Source organism: Callorhinus ursinus, unplaced genomic scaffold (assembly GCF_003265705.2).
Source record: "Callorhinus ursinus isolate GAN/ISIS: 27379988/994484 unplaced genomic scaffold, GSC_fseal_2.0 scaffold26, whole genome shotgun sequence".
Lineage (NCBI taxonomy): Eukaryota > Metazoa > Chordata > Mammalia > Carnivora > Otariidae > Callorhinus > Callorhinus ursinus.
In genome coordinates, this window is record NW_027397088.1 from 530,362 (window position 1) to 551,999 (window position 21,638).

The following is a 21,638-nucleotide window of genomic DNA, read 5'->3' on the forward strand; positions in this document are numbered from 1 at the left end:
GTCGCTTTTTATTTGTAGAATTGTAACATTTCTTTTCTCAAATCTCTGAATGATTTCTCAGGTGTTCAGAATGATTTGGTAACTAACTAGCTGTATTTGTGGGACTAGACAAACTTAGGGTCCTCCACTCGTATACCATCTTAACTCCCCCCCTAAATATTTAAAAAGATGGAGTAAGTGGGCCGCAGTTGAATTGGCAAATGTAAAAGGAGTGTGCTATGTTTGTGTGTGTCTTTCTGGGTGGGTTCACAATCCTGTAGATTGGTGTATGGGTATTTGTGTATGGAGCTTTGTATATATGTGTGTAATTGAACACATAGGAGCATGTACGGTTTGTATATGTGTGTGTACATGTGTGTATATGTGTGTGTGTGTGTGTCGCTCTGAGAATTCCTCATCCTTGCCTCAGGCCATTTCATGGTTGCCCCACCCCCACTCCATGGGTTATAAGGGACAGAACAGCTCTCCATCTGCAGGAAGTGAGGGGTTCGGGGTGATGAGTGATGGGGAGAACTGGTACTCTTCATAGTAGTCAGAAGAAAACAGGAGCTAAATTGGTGGGACTCTTCCTTTCCTGGGTTCTGCTTAATAAAAGTGTCAGACATTGTTTTAAGGGATGTACATGAATTGAATTATTTAAAACCTTATAATAACCCTATGAAATAGGGATTGCTGTCAACCCCATTTTACAGTTAGGGAAAGTGAGGTCACTCAGAGGCTAAGTGACTTAATTGGTTGAGCCATGATTCTAACAAAATCATCAGGCTGCTGAGCCCAAGTGCCCACTGTTTGTTTGTTTTTTTTGACTCCTGTATACTGTTCACCCGCCTCATTAAGGGTCACCTCCTTCTGAGGCTCTGGCAGCTTCTCCTTCTCCAGCAGTGAGTCTGGTCAGGAGTAGCCATTCCTCACTGTCCCTCTAGGTGAGTCCATGGGGTTTGAAGTGACAGGAGAGCTGCTTGTACATTGGCTGCAGGAGTGTGTTTGCTGGAGGTGGCAGGAAGGGAGGTCACATCTGGGCTGTAGGGAATCAGTGGTGTCTGCATCTGGGCTGTGAGGTGGGCTGTGCAGAATGCGGAAAGGTGGAGACCAGCAGCGGGTGGGCGGGGTTCATTCCTCACTGTTCTAGTCACAGTTTGCAAGCACATCCTGTGTGGGCCTGAGAGACACTGGGGTGACCACTCATGTCCTTCCAACCCTGCTGTCCCTGATTTGCCTTCTTCTAACTGACTTCCTGGTGACGCCTGCTCTCCAAGGTGAGAGGGGAAGCGAAGTCTAGCCTCACCCCTGCTCAGGGCACTCCTCCCACCCTGCCTATAGCGCCCTCCTCGGGCCTCGCAGTTGGAGTGAGAGGAAGGGAAGTAGGATGGTAGGAACTTGACATTCATGGTTTTGTTTTTTTTTTTTAAGATTTTTTATTTATTTATTTGACAGAGACACAGCAAGAGAGGGAACACAAGCAGGGGGAGTGGGAGAGGAAGAAGCAGGCTTCCCGCTGAGCAGGGAGCCCGATGCGGGGCTCAATCCCAGGACCCTGGGATCATGACCTGAGCCGAAGGCAGACTCTTAACGACTGAGCCACCCAGGCGCCCTTTGACATTCATGTTTTAAAGAGAAAATAAAACAGATGAACAAAGGAAAGGGAAGGAAAAATAAGATAAAAATACAGAGGGAGCAAACCATAGGAGACTCTTAGCTATAGGAAACAAACTGAGGGTTGCTGGAGGGGAGGTGGATGGGGGGATGGGGTAACTGGGTGGTGGGCATTAAGGAGGGCACTTGATGTATGGAGCACTGGATGTTACATGCAACTGATCAGTCACTAAGTTCTACCCCTGAAGCTAATAATACACTATATGTTAACTAAATTGAATTTAAATTGAAAAAAAAATACGATGTCTTCAAGAAAGGGAAGGACTACCTTATGGGGAGGACTGAGTAGTTCCCTGTGAGCTGGTGGACTGGAGGCTCAGTGTCTTGCTGGATGTAGGCAGGAGGCTGACCTCAGTTTCTGGTCTTTTCAGCACAGCTTCTTGCTTCAGCAAAGCTTGCAAGTGGAGAAGATAGTAGAACGCCAGCTGGCAAAATGGAAGTCATGATTGTTTATATTCCAAGATCACCACTGCCACATTTTATTGGTTGGAATATATTCCAGGTCCCACCCACATTCAGTAGGAGGAGATTCCACAAGACCATGTGGACCAGGAGTTGCGGACCATTGGCCTTATTATAGACTCTGTCTTCCCAGGTTGTTGCAGGTGACATGGCAGGAATGGAGGGTAGCGAGGTCTCTGCATTGCATATGCTCATACGTAGGCTGCATAGTCACTGAACAAGGTAATTATCACTCTGGGTTCCATGTTGGACAAGATGATCTGCAGGCTGAGCTGTGTTATCCAAGCAGGGTCCTAGATACAAGAATCACGGCTGTCATTTGGGAAGGTCTGTCTCAACTTTGTGGAACCTGAGAGGTTGTCCTCCCTGAATATTTCCCCCTTCCCTTGTCAGACCTTCTGAATCTCTAGGAAGGCACCATCGCTAAACTGAACCATTTTTTTGCTTTCCTGTGTCATGTTCCCAGGTAAATCCTGGTCTCCCACTATCTCTGCCAGTTTGCCTCCGACGAGATCCTGCAAAGTCACTTCTTGTGATTCCACTCGGTTGGTTTTTTTCCTTTCATCCAGGTTATTTCTTAGTGATTTTCTCTTGTATTCGTGAGTCAGTTACATTAGGAAGTCAGTATTCTCTAACTTAACCTTTCCACTAATTTTTGGACCAAATGGGCAAAGGTTCTCTTTCCAAGTCTCAGCCCCTTCCCACACAGGGACAAGACAGTAGTAGGGTTCCTGGAGAGTCAGCGATTGGCACAGACCCTCATCAGCATGAGACAGGTAGGTCACAAAGGTGTGTACCTGCATCTTCTTTCTGTCCCTAGCATGTGGTGCAACACCTGGCCCACAGTAGGCACTCAATTAGCTTCTGTGTGGAGGCTGTTTCCCCAAAACTCATTATAATAGTTGCATTTACCAGGTTATTCACCCAACTCTGAATTCCTTCATGTTTCTCTCACTGAGCCTAGCAGAGAGCCTGACATCTACTACTGCCTAATATGTGTCTGCCAAATGGAAGTGGGACTTTGGCAATTCAAAATTTTTTTCAACTGACTGATATATGCACAATGTTTGAAAAATTTACATAACATGAAAGTATAGAGTGAAAAGTAAATTTCATCCTCCATCCCATCCATAATTCTTCCAAACTCTCTCCCTGGACATAACAGCTGTTAACCAGTTTCAACAGTATTATAGGAAGAGATTTCCATTTTAGCAGGTGGTACTTTTTAAGATTTTATTTTTTCTATTTGAGAGAGAGAGAGAGAGCAGGGGCAGGGGAGAGGGAGAAGCAGGCTCATGGGGCTCGATCCCAGGACCCTGGGATCAACAACCTGAGCTGAAGGCAGACGTCCAACCAACTAAGCCACCCAGGCGCCCCTAGCAGGTGGTATTTTACCAAGTTTTCTATCTGCATCTTTGTTCTAAATTATTATATCGTGAGACTTTCTCACTATTTACATACAAAGTGGTTCAAGATTTGATATTGATAATGACAGTTCTGTAGCTGATGATTTTCAAAACTTTAAGTGAAGCAAAAATCATCCTCATTCCATAGTGACAGAATTTCATGGGAGCACATGGTCACTTAGATTAAAAATAGCCTCATTCACCAGCCTTCCAGGAGGCTACTTTTGTCTGTGTGACTACATTCTGGCCATTATGGTGATGCAGAATGAGGTAGTAGGTGTTGCCCTTAGAGGAGGGAAACTTCCTCTTTTTCTGCTCTCCCTGCCCTGCTCACGGACCACGGACATAGTCTTCGGTGCCCTGGGTCATGCTAATAAGGGAACTTCCCAGGGCATCGGCACCAGCCCTGTGGTGCAGAGCGGCCCTACAGCCCCGAACGGCTCGCCTCACACATGGGACACGCACACACAAGCTGCTGTCCCGCTTACACCACTGTTAGCTGGGTTTCTGCTGCACACCCTGAACTAATGCTTATGGAGAGGAGAGGACTTCCAGGACGGGGTGGCCATGGTGGTCTGTTCTGGAGATGAGCAGAGATAGACACCAGGGGGCAGCACCGTGGGCTCCCTGGACACTCTCTGTGTTGGAGGAAGGGAGAGCTGGGCCCCAGGGGCAGCCCAGAGAGACTGGAGACTGTTCTCTCATCTTTGTAGCCACGGGGGTGCCTGGAGGCATGGGGGGGCTCACCAGCTGTTATATTTGGGGCCCTGTGTTTCTTCCCTTCCCTTCCCGTCCTTTTCCCAGAATTCCTCTGTTCACTGCAGCCAGGATGAGAATCCCTGCTGGTGACCTTTCCTCCTCCTCCTCCTGGCTGAGGGTGGTGGCTGTGGAGGTCGAGATCCTGAGAAGAATCCCCTCATGGAGAAGGAACGCAGGGTCACTTGTCATGGGGTTCCGGCAGAAATCCGCTCTTAGATTTCTGTACGTCCGAGGCTGCCTTGGACGGCGCACCTTGAGACAGTTGACTCCAGGTCCCTCATATCTTGTCCCCTGGTGAAGTCACTGCATGACTTCACCCTATTCTATGTGTCACCAGCAAGTCACTATGTCCAGCTTCTGTTCCCAAAGTGGGTATTACACAAGGGCATGAATACTGGAGGATGGGAACACTGGAGCCATCTTGGAGTCCGCCTGCAACAGGGGTGACTTTGGGAACCACCTGAATGCGTGGCCTTTCGCAGGCCTGTGGCTAGAAATGCAGAGACCAGACTGAATGAAGAGTTCAAGTCCAAGGGTGTTGGTCACTCCCCAGGAATCCAGATCAGAGTCGGGATGTCACACTTTGTTGCAGGTGGACAGGGCCTGAGGCTCCACCAGTCAGGTGAGCACAAGCCAGACTCTGACCCAGGATGTGGTGACACAGAAACTGGGACAGTGCTGCATGCATTTGGCACAGGTGGCATGAGTGGCTGTCATGTCATCCAGCTGCCAGGAGCGGCAGCGACAGCAGTCCTGGCCTCAAGGTGCAGTGATGTTTACAGCGGGATCTGTGCCCAGCACCGGGGGCAGTGATTCCTATTTGGGCCTTGACCTAGGGTGGGATGGTGGATTCTGTTCCTGGCTCTGCAGCCTCGGGCCTGTTCTGTGGCTTTCCTTGAAATAAAATGAGGCCCAGTACTCTCTATCTATAGTATATATTTTCCTATTCATGTAATTTATATATTTCATATATTTTAAAATATGCTTTAATGTTTATATTATTCATACTTTATATTATGTATTTATAATTTATATTATAAGATACACATTTCTCTGTAAATATATGTAGTTTCAATTAAAACAACTTGGAATCTGTTGTTCAAAACAAGGAACAAGAAATCCATGAGGGAATACTTTCAGAGAGCAGGGATTCGGAAATTTTTTCTAGTTTTATTGAGAAATAATTGACATAAAACATTGTAGGTTTAAGTGTACAACCTGTTGATACATTTATATACTGCAAATTGATTACCACCATAGCCTTGGCTAACACCTGCATCATGATACATATAGTTCCTTGTGTGTGTGTGTGTGGTGGGAACATTTAAGATCTACTCTTAGCAATGAGAGTTTTTCTTTATGTTGAGCTGATAATCACTTCCTAAATCTTTCATCTGGTTTTACCCCATGGGAGAGAAAATACGTTTCTCCCAGCATGTCTTGCATTTTTCTTCCTACAAAAAACCTTTATTTTTAAGATTTTATTTTTTGACACAGAGACAGTGAGAGAGGGAACACAGGCAGAGGGAGTGGGAGAGGGAGAAGCAGGCTTCCCGCTGAGCAGGGAGCCCGATGCAGGGCTTGATCCCAGGACCCTGGGATCATGACCTGAGCTGAAGGCAGACGCTTAACGACTGAGCCACTCAGGCACCCCACAAAAAAACTATTTAAATGTGTCTGTAAGACCCCGTCCCACAATGAAGGCTCTCATCAATGGCTTCAGTGCTTCCCTATGTGTGGAATCCCATGATGGCTTATGGCTTTGTTACCAAATACTCAGGCCTCTCCCCAGACCCACCAGCTTAGAATGTTGGACGTGGGCCCAGGAATCACTTTATAATCCCTACAGGAGAGGCTGATGCACGGCCATGTGGGGATCCTGCTTCATGTGCTTGCTACTCAGTGTGGGATCTGAAGACCAGCAGCATCAGCACCAACCTTGTTATCAACCCAGAATCTCATGCTCTACTCCAGACTGTCTAGATCTTCATAGTCCAGGAATTTCCTGTGCACACTGAAGGGTGGGCCTCCCTAGTCTTTGTGTTTTCTAGGTGCAGAACCAAACTATGCGGTACACTCTGGGTGTGTGCTCTGATCAGCTTGCAAACCCTTAGCCAGGGTTTGGTCCTGTTCCTTTCTCTTCTATCGCCCTCACCCCCTTAGGGACCTCATCTCTTCATCTCTAGTAAAGGCTTTAAACCTAGTTTATATGGCATGACCTCCCACATCTATTTCTCCAACCCAGATATTTCTCCTACCCTGAACTCTATATCCACCTGCTAACCTCACCTGCGTTTCTAAGATTTGTTTATTTTAGAGAGAGTGGAGGGGCAGATGGAGATGGAGAGAGAGAATCCTAAGTGACTCCCTGCTGAGCAGCGGAGGGGGGTGGGGTTGTCTGATGCAGGGCTTGATGCTATGACTCCAAGATTATGACCTGAGCCAAAATCAAGAGTCGGATGCTTAATCAACTGAGCCACCCAGGTGCTCCTCACTTGTATTTCTAGTAGACATCTCAGATTAATCATTTCCTAAATTGGATGCTTGTGATGCTGCTTACTCAAATATGCTACTTCCAGACACTTCCCCATTTCCACTGAAGGCACTCACATTTCTACTTGCAGTCTGAAATACTGGATGCCCTCCCTGATTCCTCGTTCTCTCTCCCTAGAATTAATCCATTAGGAAATGCTGCAAAGTCCATCTTTAAATATCTCCAGCCCCCAATCACTTCCTACTATCTTCCCTTCTCAACCCCAGACGTACAGCCCACATCCCCCACCTGGGACACTGCACTGGTTTCCTACAGATTCTCTGCTGGTCACTTGCCCTGCACCGCTCAATTCTGCACAGCAACAAACAGATGCTTCTAAGGAGAGGTGGTACTGGGTGGATCGTCTGTTTAAAACCATCTTGTAACTCCACATGTTACTCGGAGAAAGCTCAAACTGTTCTAATATCCTAAGGCTTGGACATCTGATGTCATTTCAGCTGCTCTCTGCTCCAGCCCAGTGGCCTCCTTACCCTTCTGTAACACAGGACAAGCTCCTGCCTTAGTGCGTGTGCACTGGGGGTTCCCTGCCTGGAAAGAGCTCCCCCCAGATCTCCTCTTACACAATTCCTTCATGACCTTCAAACCTCTCAAAGGCACCTTGGTGAGGCTCCCTCTGATCGCTGTAGTGAAGTAGCCATCGTCCCCTTTCCTGGGGAGTGACCAACACCCTTGGACTTGAACTCTTCATTCAGTCTGGTCTCTGCATTTCTAGCCACAGGCCTGCGAAAGGCCACGCATTCAGGTGGTTCCCAAAGTCACCCCTGTTGCAGGCGGACTCCAAGATGGCTCCAGTGTTCCCATCCTCCAGTATTCATGCCCTTGTGTAATACCCACTTTGGGAACAGAAGCTGGACATAGTGACTTGCTGGTGACACATAGAATAGGGTGAAGTCATAGGTATGTCTCTGGACCACCTTCCACAGGTACTTCCCAACCTCTAACACACACACTTCCCTTAGTTACTAGCATACAGTCTGCCCCTCACTCCAGAACATATGCCCCACAAGGTAGTCAAATTTTGCCTGTTTTTTACTTGAGGTGTCCTAGATGTGAAAATAATGTTCCTCTATCTGATAATTACCAGTTGAATGAATGATCTGCATAGAGCACCTCTCTCTTCTAGATGAGACTTAGGCCATAGCTGTTCGTGGTAGCTACCACTTTTCTCCCCCTTGCTGGTCTCCCTGCTCCACCCCCATTGCCTCCTTCCCACACCATCCCTCCTGCACAGCACAGGAAACAATTACAGTTCTCCATTCAGAAAAGTTGTACATAGGCTTATGGGTCATATTTTCCAGATAAATGTGAATTCAAATTACACACTGCTTTATAACTATGAATTAGGATTGGAACCAGAACGAGGATCACTAGATCTAAGGGCAGGGGGGCAGGTAAGTGAGCAGAGAAAACAAACTGAAATTTAATAAGGATGAGAAACGATCAGATCCTGTCTCTAACTCCAGAATCTGCTTTTTAAAAAAAGATGGGGGGAAGATGGGAAGAATGATTCAGAACAGCTGTAGAAGGAGAAGAGATGGGTCTGAAAAAATTCATCTTGCAATACCAGAGACTCTTGTGTGCAGGGGCTCACTGGGCCTTGTGGGAACAATGAGAAGCCATAGGACCCCTGTGGTGGTCACAGACTAGGGGACACCAGAGGAACATAAGACCAGAACTCGTACACAAGAATAAGAATAGGCCAAATTCTGTATATAAACCACCCAAAAGTTGGGGGCTGAGGGCCTGATCCAAGCTGGAGCCTAGGCTGACCTGGGTGAGGAAGCTCTTGATGCCCATGGTCCTAGACACAGGTAATGTCTGAGTCCCTGTGATCACAGGTCCTGGTGGAACAAGTTCCACTGAAGGGACCAGGGAATAGCGAAGACGACTCAGCTGAGGAGTGACCATGTTAAAGCCCACAATGCACTGAGTACTAACCAGGCACAGTTCTGACCACAGTTGGCTACTCACAGCCTCTCCTGCCCCACCTATAACAGCACAGCAATCAGGCAGCTTCTGGAAGGTTCTCCGCTTCCATTTATTTCCCATCTCAACTTTAGGAGTCTTCTCCTTTACTACCTTTATTAACACCTTAGTCCTATATGACAAGAACAGAAAACAAATATCCAGATTTTCAGTAGAGAAGTAAAATATTACTTCTCAAACATGAAGTAAAGACAGGGATGGAGATGACCTAGTCCCATCTCTGCTGGAACAGGAAAGCAGATCAGGGAAGAGAGCATAGGTCATTTTGGGGAGAGGTAATGATGGGTAGGGGTGGGCCAGTTTCCCCACTCCTCACATTATGCTAATAGGAACACAGACACATTCAGACACCGTTAGCAGATAGAGACATTCCGGGCTCTTGATGTCAAAAAAAAAAAAAAAAAAAAAGTAGGAGTGTGAGGCACTTGGGTGGCTCAGATGGTTAAGCGTCTGCCTTCGGCTCAGGTCATGATCTCAGGGTCCTGGGATCAAGCCCCGAGTCAGGCTCCCTGCTCAGCGGGAAGTCTGCTTCTTCCTCTCCCACTACTGCTCCCTCTGCTTGTACTCTCTCACTCTCTCTGTCAAATAAATAAAAAAAAAAAGTGGGAGTGTGAACAAATCTTGCATCACTCAGTCCCCCACAAGGCAACTGGTTCACACTGTGAAAGAAAATAATCATGAACAAATTCAGGTCAATCATGTAAATGTTGACGTCTCCACAGCCCACTAAATGCTATACTGTCCCATTCAAACAATCCTCATAACCCAGTCATGTCCCCTCGGCCCCAACCCCTCCCTACTTGGGGCCCTCCAGGGTCTCACATTTAGGAGCCATGAAAGACACATCAGAGCACAGAGCACTGTCATTGCCTGGGGTAGAACAAACAGGCCGTGGTCAGAGCCCACCGGAGAGGAGACTAAAGGAGGAGCTACGGGGTGGGCGGGCTCCCCGTCGGGCTCTGTCTACACTATCTCAGGGTCTCAGGGATCACTCCCTCCACACTTACCTGCAGCATGAGAGTAGCCTGGTCCTTTCCCTCCTGTGGGAAGAAAACATCATGTCAGAGGCCAGAACAGGGCTGGGCCATGAGATCCTAGAGGAAGCTCCTAGTCCTGGTCCTAAATGAAGTTTGCAGAACTGTTAACTGAAGACTCATGGCTGTATCAGAAAACACGAAGAAAGGATGTAGGGGCACTGGACCGACTGTCTTCTGGAGGTCTGTCTACATCAAGGAATTGACCTGACCTTCAACTGCTGGGGATGAGGTCCCCAACAACAGAATATAAAGGTAAAAAACTTGTCCTTCATTTGCACAAATCTTTACTAAAGTTAATGTTAGCAATTGGCTCCAGAGTGGACAAGCACAGGTATGTGGATGGTACTTCTCATTAACAAGGCAGGACAAACTACTACCTCGGGCTTGAAACCTCTCAGTGGGACGAGAAAACTCAAATTCCCCTCCCACTCCCTTCCCTACCTTAGTGCTTCTTCCTCCACATCAAAGCTCCCACCACCACAGCTCCAGTGACCACAAAGAGAACCAGGCCAGCAATGGTGCCCATGATGGGGATGGGGGCCTCAGGCGGCAGCTCTAGGAAGGGGGAAGGTGAGGGTCTCAGACCTCAGGCTTGAGTCATAACCTTGCAGATGTTTTGCAGAAGAGCTACTTTCTCTGCGAAGAGGCTCCACCCCAAACCCCTCCTTACCCCATCTCAAGGTGATGGGCTTGGGCAGCCCCTCATGCTGCACATGGCAGGTGTATCTCTGCTCCTGTCCAGGAGGCACCTTCACAGCCGCCCACTTCTGGAAGGTCCCATTTCCTGCAGGCCTGGTCTCCACAAGCTCTGTGTCCTGGGTCAGGTCCTCCCCATCGTGGTGCCAGGTCAGGGTGATCTCCGCAGGGTAGAAGCCCAGGGCCCAACACCTCAGGGTGACATCATGGTCAGAGATGGGGTGGCGGGTCACATGTGTGTCGGGGGGTTCTGAGGAAGAAGAACCAGAAAGTCCACACTTTGGGTTACCTTCATGGGTCACTATAAGCAGCCCTCGTGATCATCCTGAGGATGGAAAGGACAAATGGTTTAGAAGGGAAAAGCACAAAACCCTGACAACAGCCTAGACTCAGGGATCTGAAATAATGTTTTAGAAGCAGCGAGAGATCCCAGGACAGGCGAGATGCACGTCTAGAGTGGGGAACACACTAATGGTCCTGACTGTGGTGGAGCATCAGTGACTCAGAAAACCAGGAGTCAGACCTCCAAGGATGTTCTCAGATGGAGAAAAAGGCTTTCAGAGGGAAAGTCATGGTTTACAAGGTGATTGCCAAGATGGAGGGGACCGCTGATGGGTTATTTTATTTCAGGGACGGTCTCCACCTGCCTCCGGGGAGAGACTGGATTGTCCTTTAGCGAGAAGCGGCCCTCTGGGTGAGGCCCTCCCTCTCTAGTAGGGACATGAACACGCGGGCGGATCTCCGTCTCCCCACCCGTGGGAGGGCCGCTGTTCTGACACTGAGTCCATTCTCCCTTCCTGGTGGGAAGCCAGCCCCCAGTGGAGGGGAGATCGGGGAGGCCCCGCGGTCCCTGGTACCTGCGCGCTGCAGCGTCTCCTTCCCGTGCTCCAGGTGCCTGCGCAGGGACTCCACGCAGGTGCCCTCCAGGTAGTTTCGCCACCGCTCCGCCGCATCGGCCGCCTCCCACTTGCGGCGGGTGATCTGCGCCGTCGTGTCCGCCGCGGTCCAGGAGCGCAGGTCCTCGTTCAGGGCGATGTAATCCGCGCCGTCGTAGGCCTCACGAAAGTACCCGCGCAGGAAGCGCCCATCAGGCCCCACGTCGCAGCCGTACATTCTCTGGATGGTGTGAGACCCTGACCCCGCCCCACCACGACCTATCGTCATTAAAGCCTAAACTGAAAACCAAACCCAGTAGACTCCGCAAGGGTTCTTCCCCGTTCGGGGTACGGCGGTGTCCCGCAGCCTCGGGGTGGTGCTCGGACACGGAGACTTGGGGCGACCCCGGCCCGTCCGTGGGGATGGGGATCGTGATCTGTCCCCTGCCCGCGTCGCTCACCTGCCTCGCTCTGGTTGTAGTAGCCGCGCACTTCGTTCAGCTTCCCTCGGAGAGTCTGTGCGCTGTCCTTGGCGTTCCGCGTCAGCCGGTTCCAGTACTCCGGCCCCTCCCGCCCCCTCCACGGCGCCCGCGGCTCGTACCTCAGACTGACAGAGTCGCTGTCGAACCGCGCGAACTGCGTGTCGTCCACGTAGCCGACTTCCACGTACCGGGGCTCCCCGCGGCCGGGCCGGGACGTGACAGTGAGCAAAAACCTCAGGGAGTGGGAGCCTGCGGGCGCGGAGGGGTTGAGATCCCGCCCGACCCCCCTCCCGGCGCGGGACCAGGGCCCAGGGGGAGGCGCCCGGGAGGGCAGGTGGCGAGGGTTCGCGCGACGGAAAAGGGGCACTGGGTCGGAGAAGAGTCGGGACCAAGGCGTGGGTGGGGCGGAGGTGAGGGCTCCGAGTGCCAGGCGGCGGAGCGGAGCAGCGCTTGGGTCCGGCAGCCCCCTCCCGCCTCCCACGCTGAGGCGGTTTCTCCCGCACTCACCCGCCCAGGTCTCGGTCACGGCCGGGGCCCCGGAGAGCAGCAGCAGGAGGAGGGTTGGGAGACGCATGACTGGCAACCACCTGTTCCGGGGAGAAGCTGAGTCGCCCCGCGGCCGGTGAAAACACCGGAACGCTGATTGGCTTCTCTGGAACCCCGACACGCAATGGGAGTGCGAACTGGGGTCGCGTCATCAGGATCCAGGCAGGAGGACCGGACAGAGGTTGTGAGAAGTGAAACCAGGGGAGATGCGGACCACCTAACACTGAACTTTCCCGCCCAAGATACCGCCCTCGCGCGGGGACGCTGAGAGATGCGCCCAGGATTTGTGACTTTGTCCTGACCCCACTTCTCCTGCACTGAGTGGTCTTGTCACATTGTCTCACTGCTGAGCCAGTGATTCTCAAACATTTTGTTTTCAGGATATCTATACAATCTTACAATTTAGTGAGGACTAATCATCCAAGGATAATTTTGTGTATTTGGGTTATACCTATCAATATTTACCATACTAGGAATAAAGGGGTTTTAAAATTTTTTTCATGAGCTCATTTGAATGATATTAATAAACGATTGCATGTAAACAAAAAATTGTTTTGTGAAAAATAACTATTTCCCAAAATAAACAGAGTAGTGAGAATATTGATCTTTGTACATATTGCATCATTGCAAGTCTCTCACATTAGAAGACTGCTGGATGTTCACATTTGCTTTCTTTTTTATTTAAATTCAATTAGCCAACGTATAGTAACATCATTAGATTGTAATATAATGTTCAGTGATTCATTAGTTGCGAATAACACCCGGTGCTGGGTCCTTAATGCCCATCACCCATTTCCCCCATCCCCCGCCCCCCTCCCTTCTGAAACCCTCAATTTGTTTCCTGGAGTCCAGAGTCTCTCATGGTTTGTCTCCCTCTCTGAGTTCTTCCCAGTTTTCCCTCGCTTCTGCTATGGTCTTCTGTGCTGTTCCTTATGTTCCACATATGAGGGAAACCATATGATAATTGTCTTTCTCTGCTTGACTTGAACTTAGCATGACCCCCTCCAGTTCCATCCCTGTGGATGCAAATTGTAGGTATTCATCCTTTCTGATGGCTGAGTAATATTCCATTGTATATATGGACCACATCTTCTTTATCCATTCATCTGTTGAAGGACATCTCGGCTCCGTCCACAGTTTGGTTATTGTGGACATTGATGCTATGAACATTGGGGTGCAGATGCCCCTTCTTTTCACTACATCTGTGTCTTTAGGGTAAATACCCAGTAGTGCAATTGCTGGGTCATAAGTAGCTCTATTTTTAACGTCTTGAGGAACCTCCTACTGTTTTCCAGAGTGGCTGTACCAGCTTGCGTTCCCACCAACAGTGTAGGAGGGTTCCCCTCTCTCTGCATCCTTGCCAACATTTGTTGTTCCCTGTCATGTTAATTTTGGCCATTCTAACTGGCGTAAGGTGGTATCTCATTGTCTTTTTTTTTTAATTACCGTGTTCAATTAGCCAACATATAATACATCATTAGTTTTTGATGTAGTGCTCAACGATTCATTAGTTGCCTATAACACCCAGTGCTTATCAGATCATGGGCCCTACTTAATACCCATCACCCAGTTACCCCATCTCCCCACCCCCCTCCCTTCTGTAACCCTCAGTTTGTTTCTCGGAGTCCAGAGTCTGTCATGGTTTGTCTCCCTCTCTGATATCTTCCCCTTCAGTTTTCCCTCCCTTCCCTTTTGGTTCTCAGAGCTATTCCTTATATTCCACATGAGTAAAACCATATGATAATTGTCTTTCTCTGCTTGACTTATTTCACTCAGCATAATCCCCTCCAGTTCCATCCCTGTGGATGCAAATGGTAGGTATTCATCCTTTCTGATGGCTGAGTAATATCCCATTGTATATATGAACCACGTCTTTATCCATTCATCTGTTGAAGTACATCTCAGCTCCTTCCACAGTTTGGCTATTGTTGACATTGCTGCCATGAACATTGGGGTGTATGTGCCCCTTCTTTTCACTACATCTGTATCATCAGGGTAAATACCTAGTAGTGCAATTGCTGGGTCATAGGGTAGCTCTATTTTTATTTTTGTTGTTGTTGTTGTTTTAATGAGTCTTGTTTTTTAATTCACTCTGTCACCCTGTGTCTTTTAATCAGAGCATTTAGGCCATTTACATTCAAAGTGATTATTGATAGGAATGTATTTATTGCTATTTGGTTGCTCTGGTCATCAGTTTGGTGGCATTCCCCTGATGGAACCCCCTGAATCCTCACCTCTCATTTGTCATCTTTCAAAGCTCCTGACAGGAGCCTTTGTCAGGGAGCCCTATGACATAACCAAAGCACAAGATGGTGGAAAAGCGTAGAGCTACTTCAGGGGCTACAGATCTGTGGGGTCAAGCTCAGCAATTTAGGACAAGTCAGTGTTAAGTGTGTAAACTGAGACTGAGGGTGTGATTTGGTGAATGTCTGAGACTATGGACATCAGAACAACATGGACTTAAAAGTCACCTTGGCCAGCAAGGAGAGTGTGGGGGTTTCTTTGGTCAAGAATATGGACCATTATCCCAGCAAGAGAGAACCAATCTCTGATCCATCAGGTCCCAGCCAGGGAACAGTGGCTACCATTTATCTGACCAAGAGGCTGGGCCTTGAGGGAATTTCTGCCTTAAAAATAACTGCACAAGGAAATGCTGGAATGCTGGAAATCTTAGCTCATATGTAAGCATAGATGTTAATGGAAACAGGACCAGTTGTGGTCTTAAAGGTACACTGAACATCTTTTCCCCTACATACAAAACAAGGAGGAAAAGGTATTCAGAGATCATTGACAAGCATCCCAGGAGGATTCTCATCTTGGTAAAGATTGAACCTGGAGCCCTTAGATGAAGATTGAGGATGGGAAGTCCTGTGTGCCCTTAATCCATCTGCAAATTATCTTCCTTTGGCCTTGTCCCTTCCACATGCAGGATTTGATCTCTGTACATGTTTTTCCCACTTAATGCTGATGCAATTCCAGAGATTGAACTAGAAAACTACAAATTCCAAATACTGGGTCCAAACAAAACCAAAACCAAAAACACCCCACATAGGGGCGCCTGGGTTGCTCAGATGGTTGGGTGTCTGCCTTCGGCTCGGGTCATGATCTCCAGGTCCTGGGATCAAGCCCCACGTAGGGCTCACGGCTCGGCGGGGAGTCTGCTTCTTCCTCTCTGTCTGCCTCTCCCCTGCTCATGCTCTCTCTTTCTGTATCTCTCTGTCTCAGATGAATAAATAAAATATTAAAAAGAAACACCCCACATCGATAAAAGAAGCAAGAAAAAGTCCTCCTTCCTTTAAAGTGTAGAAAGGCAGCCATGGTCCTGGGGTAGGAGGTAGTTCTGGCAAGTATTACTCTTTTTTTTTTTTTTTAAAGATTTTATTTATTTATTTGACAGAGAGAGACACAGCGAGAGAGGGAACACAAGCAGGGGGAGTGGGAGAGGGTGAAGCAGTCTTCCAGCCGAGCAGGGAGCCGATGCGGGGCTCGATCCCAGGACCCTGGGACTATGACCCGAGTCGAAGGCAGACGCTCAATGACTGGGCCACCCAGGCGCCCCTGGCAAGTGTTATTCTTAAAGACACCCAATTTCAGTGGTTGTTGCTATTCCTGTGAAAGGACCTGCAACCTCTAAATCTCAAGAGTTCTAAGGGGCTTCCTCTGCTGTTTGCCCAAATTCGTTATACTGAAATGAATCTGTCCTCTGAGAAAGGGGGTCTTGGGGTGCTTTTGGTAGCTGGGGAGGAGGACTGGCTCTTCTCCTTTCTCCCACATACAATAGCTGATGACTCTGTAAGATTTCTTAGTTCAAGAATGAATATGAGAGTCTGTACATCTTTTAAATTACTGTAGGAAGTAAAAGAACCCAACCACACTCCTGGGCTCTAAAAGAAAACGGGCTTTAATATAATAATATTCAAACCTATCACTTACTATTTAAGACAATTAAATATTGCCCCTCCAAATAAGTAAAGAGATGGGAGGAAGAGGTGTCGAACAGATGGGGCGCATGCACCACAAGTGCCCCAGCTGCTGAGGAAACCTCGCACTGCCACTGGATATTCGCTCAGCCCTGAGGTTGCCTATGGCCACTTGTTCTTGAGTGCTGCCGGTCAGCTAGGACCAGGGCTCCAGCTGGCAGGACAAGATGTAGCTAAAGACAGAGTGACACCTGTGGGTTGACCAGGAGCTTTAGTTCAGGAGTCCTTCCCACTGTTTTCCCCGTAGCTTGAGTCTGGTCCCCCGGCGAGGCCTGAGGCTGCCCAGGGAGCCATAGAAGAAAGATCCCTGGAATGGCCACCAGAAAGAGTCCACCCTACCCTAACCAGCTCCTGACGGGCCTCACCTCTCACCCTTGCCAAGCCGCTCCATAGGCTGGAACCAGGCCCGAAATGGATCCTCAGACTCTAGGTTGTAATTATCTGCAGCTGCCTGGAGCAGCATGATCTCTGTCATTCTTTATTATCAAACTATCCCAGTAAATGTGAGATGGAGGGGATGGAGGCAAGGAATGTTCTTCCCAGGGACATATCGGATATCCATTCTGTTACACTTCCCTACAGGAAGTGATACAGATGCTCACCTTATTCTTCTTCTGGTGGTTGATCTCATTCTCCTGGAAAGCAGACAACCAAAGTCCATCAGAAAAAGCCCCTGGTTATTACTAGCTCCTTATACCCACCACTTCTCATGCTGCATTAAGGCCAGGACACATGAGGGGGGCCGTGCATACACAGATAACAGGACTGGGACCTAGGCCAGGCTCTGGGGTCCAGCAAAAGGAGGATATGGGGTGGACAGTCTGGCACCCTGTAGCACAACCCTCTCTGATGACAGAAGGGGAGGCCAAAGCCTCAGGTAGGAAGGTGCTGCTAGGCTACTGAAGTGCTTGCTGATGTGGAGGGTCCTGACTTCACTCTCCTCCCACAGGCAACCTCAGAGGGAAAGGCTCAGGTCAATTCAGACAAACCTGGTGCAGCTTTGCATTCAGGCAGCCTCACCCGTCTTGGGGACCGCAAGCTGTGTCCTAAGAGCAGCCTCCCTTCACTCATCACTGAGATGGGCAAGAAACCCCAGCCCACAGGGGCAGCTGTGAGGCTGTCATGAAGGGAGGGTTGCCAAGTCCTGAGAGCTCAGGGCTCAGTACAGGGGCTCTCTGCTCCCAAACCTCAGGATTGTGGTCCCTCCTCCACAATCAGGCTCACCCTCCTCCAGATAGTCCTCCATTGCAATGTCCAGCATCACCACGTCAGTGAGGAAAGTGCCAAGGAAGGGGGCAACACCCTGTGTAGGTGGGGTGAGTCCCTGCTCTCTGGTGCCCATAGGAACCCCCCCTGAAAACATTTCAACCTCCTGGCCCACCCCAGGTTCCCACATGGAGCGGCCTAGGGCCCTTAGCAGCCTTCCCTCAATTCCCCTGCCCTTCACCCTCCAAGAACATCAGACTCCTCCTAATCACCTCCAGGGACTGCTTTTAGAAAATCAAGGGTAAGGGTGCCTGGGTGGCTCAGTCAGTTAAGCATCTGCCTTCAGCTCAGGTCATGATTCCAGGGTCCTGAGATTGAGCCCTGCATCGGGCACCCCGCTCAGTGGGAAGCCTGCTTCTCCCTCTCCCACTGTCTACTGCTCTCCCTGCTTGTGCTCTCTCTCTCTCTCTATCAAATAAATAAATAAAATCTTAAAAAAAAAAAGAAGAAAATCACAGGGTATGTAGCCCTGGGCCCCTCCCCACCCGCTTTCTTCTGCAGCCTCTTCTGGATTCTCTGGAGGTCTATCATCAGGGTGGCAAATTTAGATTGCTGCTCCTGCAGGACGAAGGACAAATTCCTTGAGACCATAATACCATCAGTCTACTTCCCTCCATCATCTTTTACTTCAGACCCTGGACATCTGACCCAAATCAGCTGATACCAATGCCACATTATCCTTAAGCATGACATGAGTGATTCTAGAACAATCTCAGCTCCAGCATTCACTCCACGTGTGATCTTGAGTTTGCAGCCTGGCTTCCCTGAGCCTGTTTTCTCATCAGGAAAAGTGAGAACCCACCTACCGCCCATGGTCTCCTGAGGACTTAGTGTCATTGTTCACATCATCTTTGTGGCCCTCAACCCATCCCAACCCCATCCCTGAGCAGAGGCCTGTCCTCTGGGCTCTCAAGGTTTGTACTGGCCCCCATCTGGACCAGCTGTTGACACAGAGAGACAAGGTGTGCAGGCTAGGAAGTCTGGTTGAGCAGCACCTGATGAGTGGAATCTTCAATGGAATCTTCCCACCAGGTTGTCACCACATTCATGCCAAAGGCTTCCCCTCTCCAAGGAATGCTTCAGGCCATTCCCTACTTCATCCACTCAGGACCCTGTTCCCTGCTCACCCTTCCTCTCTTTCGAGACCTGCACATTTCCTACTCTGTGAGCTGTCTTCAATGCACAGCATTTTAAATTTTTGAAAGCTCTTCCTGAATAGGGGGAAAGAAGGCAGGATCAGTGTAGGAATAATATGGCAGGGTTGAGTGTAAGTCCCTTTTATTTAGAACCCAAATGTGTCAAACTGCCTGGATAAAGGTTTTCTTTGGGTTCCTCTGAGCCCTAAGGTCTTTGTAGGACATGGGAGGGAGCTCTCATGAGGGTCATCTAGTTGCCTCCATTCCCATATTAATGGAGTAGCTCTGTTTTGGCCAATTTTGGTTTCAGTTGGGAGAGAGTTTAGTAAAACTGTAAAGTAAAGGTGAAAATATTTAATTCGTCTCAGTCTAGTGTAGGACATTTAGGAAAACTGATTTCTAAAGCAGGACGTAGGGTGGCCTATTCCCCAGGGAGGCTGAGAGAGCAGCCCACCAGTCCAGGTCCTGTTTTCAGGGTTTACTGCCTCCCAGGAGATCCAAGCTGACTGATGGGGGAAAACAACAGGCCTACGGAAGATCCCTCATCCATCCTGGTCCTTCTATGGAAAGAGGCACACTCACCTGGAAACCTTCTGCCATGTCTTCTTCAGGCGGTGAACTGAGGCAGTCTGCAGAGCCGAGAGAATGGCAAGCAGGGAGGAGTTCTGCAGGATTTGACAGGCCTGGGGAAGGAAGAGAATGAGCTGTCAGGTGGGAAGCAGGAGCCCTATTTGCTCTAGAGCCTCAGTCCCCCTCAGTTTAAATCTCTGCTCCTGGATGAGACAGGGACCTGCAGAAAGGCATGTGTAAGACCCAGAGTAATTCTCCTGGGGAGAGGGAGGATTTTACCTCACTCCAAGGAAGCAGCCAGGTAGGAACTGAGCATTCCAACTTTGGGCCATGCCCCTGGAGGAAGAGTCTGGGGACTGCACAGTCCCGAGGGCTTAGACCAGGGACTTCAACCCTGAGAACTGATACAAGGAAGAGCAGTTCCTGAGACTCAGGAAAGTAACTCAGCTAGGTCTCCCATTGCATACCTGGGCCACCTTTGTCCAGTGCTCCACCACTATGACCCTGTCCCTGGAGGCCCTGGATTTCATTCCATTTTTTTCCACTGAGGGAACCTAGTACAGGATGACCCAGGGGCGAATATTGGCAGGGAAGGAGGAAGGGCATTTATACCCTGATCATCCTCACTAACTCCAAGCTCCAGGTGGCAGTTCAAGATGGCTCCTCACAAAGGAGCATCTTCCCCTCCGACTGTTCATCCCTCTGGTCCTACTCCCCTTTCATATACACATTCTCACGTGATAGATACGATCACAGGTTTGTCTGTCTGCCCTGAACTTAAGTACACATCAGATGCCTAATAAGTCCTGAGGGTGCTCAGCATCCAAGGCAGACGGGTGACCCATGGACTTGGCTGCACACAGTGAGGTGCCTTCCCCCACCCAAAGGACCAGGGCCTGCCCATTTGTCTATCTCTTCTGGCTCATTTATCTGCACAGTAACTCTGCATCACTTCTCATCAGTGTCTATCTCTATAGTCCACAGCTGGACAGTGAAAGCTTGGGTTTAAGGACCTTGACAGGTTGACATGGTTGGTGAGTTGTGGAGCTGAGATTTGGACTCCGACCGTAGTTGTCCACAACAAGGAAAGGCAGGTGTGGGGCAGCTGAGAGCAGAAGAAAAGCCTGCCCCTGCCCCGCCCTGAGTGCCCAGCGGCTCACTACATCAACGTGTGACAGTTCCTCTGCCACCCACTTGGGAGGGAAGTCCAGGAGGTTGAGCCTCTCCTCATTCCACTGGTTTTTGGGGTTACACACCAGTAGCAGGAAGCCTCTGGGGCTGGAGTTGGATCTGTCTCTATTTTTAGAGCTGGGGTTATAGTACCCAGTAAAGCTGATGGTTGAGCGGACTGCAGCTCAGGACCTGGCACACATGCAGCAGATGTTAGCACTTGTTCCAGTTCTGGAACAGCTGATGGAGGTGATGCTGGCTCTGACACTTGAGGTGATGACTGAAACAGAGCTGGGGTTATCTCTAGCTCCAGAGGAGGCCATTTTACTGGGAGCCCTGGAGCTGACACTGGAGCAGGATAAAGGGAAAGATTCATCCACATCACGGACTTTCCTGTGCCTTTCCAAAAACAGGAGAGATCCCATGGCTTTTAAAGGAATACCTAGCCCATGTACCCAATCCCAGATAGTCTTCCCAGCTTGCAATCCCCCTTACCCTCTGACTCTGCCTCAGTGGGCTCCCAAAGTTCCCAGTGCACCAGGATAAGGGGGGCATGGTTCTTCAGGTCCCAGTCATGCAACTTTTTTTGCACATAGGCCACCTTTACCTTGAAATGGGCACACTGCAGGGACTGTCAGGTATACTGAAATTTCTGGTCAGGCCAGGTACCCAAGATGGGAGAGAGGGTGCTGGGGAGAGTCATATATGGAGCAGAGTCAGAGGCCTGGCCTTTCATTCCACTCGGTACTCTCACAGCACCATTCTTTCTGTGTGGTTCCTAGAGAATGGCCCCAGCCCTCTTCCAACCTCTCTGTAGCTCTCCTTCCAGTGGAAGGCTTGGTCATCCAGAAAACCTGTATGAGTCTGGTTTTTCCAGTTATACTCTCCATGGTCATGGGCTACTCTATTCCATCCTCAAAGCAGACCAGTGTTGGGGCTTAGGTTTGAGGCAGATTTGTGAGTGGTCTGCTCACCACACCTTCTGTTCTTGGTCCCAGTTGTGGTGGTCAGCAGAGGCGGATATGGAAGAGAGAAGGCTGAGGAAGATGGGGCAGTTGAA

At 49.4% G+C, this 21,638-nt stretch overlaps 1 protein-coding gene and 1 long non-coding RNA gene across 10 annotated transcripts in view; one reads left to right on the forward strand and one right to left on the reverse strand.

The window, feature by feature from the left end:
- The window catches only part of LOC112838210 (uncharacterized), a 13,496-nt gene extending 8,282 nt beyond the window's left edge, over window positions 1–5,214 (forward strand). For 3 of the 5 annotated variants that reach the window (XR_012373780.1, XR_012373781.1, XR_012373779.1), the window contains 2 exons: window positions 1,136–1,256; window positions 2,025–2,817. This is a non-coding gene — a long non-coding RNA (uncharacterized lncRNA). Of the gene's footprint in view, window positions 1–1,135; window positions 1,257–2,024; window positions 2,818–4,325 lie in introns of those variants that run through there. The other 2 variants (XR_012373782.1, XR_003211927.2) reach the window with 2 other exon arrangements.
- The window catches only part of LOC112838208 (HLA class I histocompatibility antigen, A alpha chain), a 37,574-nt gene extending 25,007 nt beyond the window's left edge, over window positions 1–12,567 (reverse strand). Inside the window, exons 1-7 of one of the 5 annotated variants that reach the window (XM_073877502.1) lie at window positions 12,418–12,567; window positions 11,890–12,159; window positions 11,411–11,686; window positions 10,528–10,803; window positions 10,299–10,412; window positions 9,829–9,860; window positions 9,210–9,400 (exon numbers count right to left, since the gene is read on the reverse strand). In XM_073877502.1, the coding sequence (XP_073733603.1) occupies window positions 10,300–10,412; window positions 10,528–10,803; window positions 11,411–11,686; window positions 11,890–12,159; window positions 12,418–12,484 (1,002 nt within the window). In that variant the 5' untranslated portion in view covers window positions 12,485–12,567 and the 3' untranslated portion in view covers window positions 9,210–9,400; window positions 9,829–9,860; window position 10,299. Of the gene's footprint in view, window positions 1–9,209; window positions 9,861–10,298; window positions 10,413–10,527; window positions 10,804–11,410; window positions 11,687–11,889; window positions 12,160–12,417 lie in introns of those variants that run through there. The other 4 variants (XM_073877501.1, XM_025891001.2, XM_025891000.2 and 1 more) reach the window with 4 other exon arrangements.
- Between the last annotated feature and the right edge of the window lie 9,071 nt (window positions 12,568–21,638).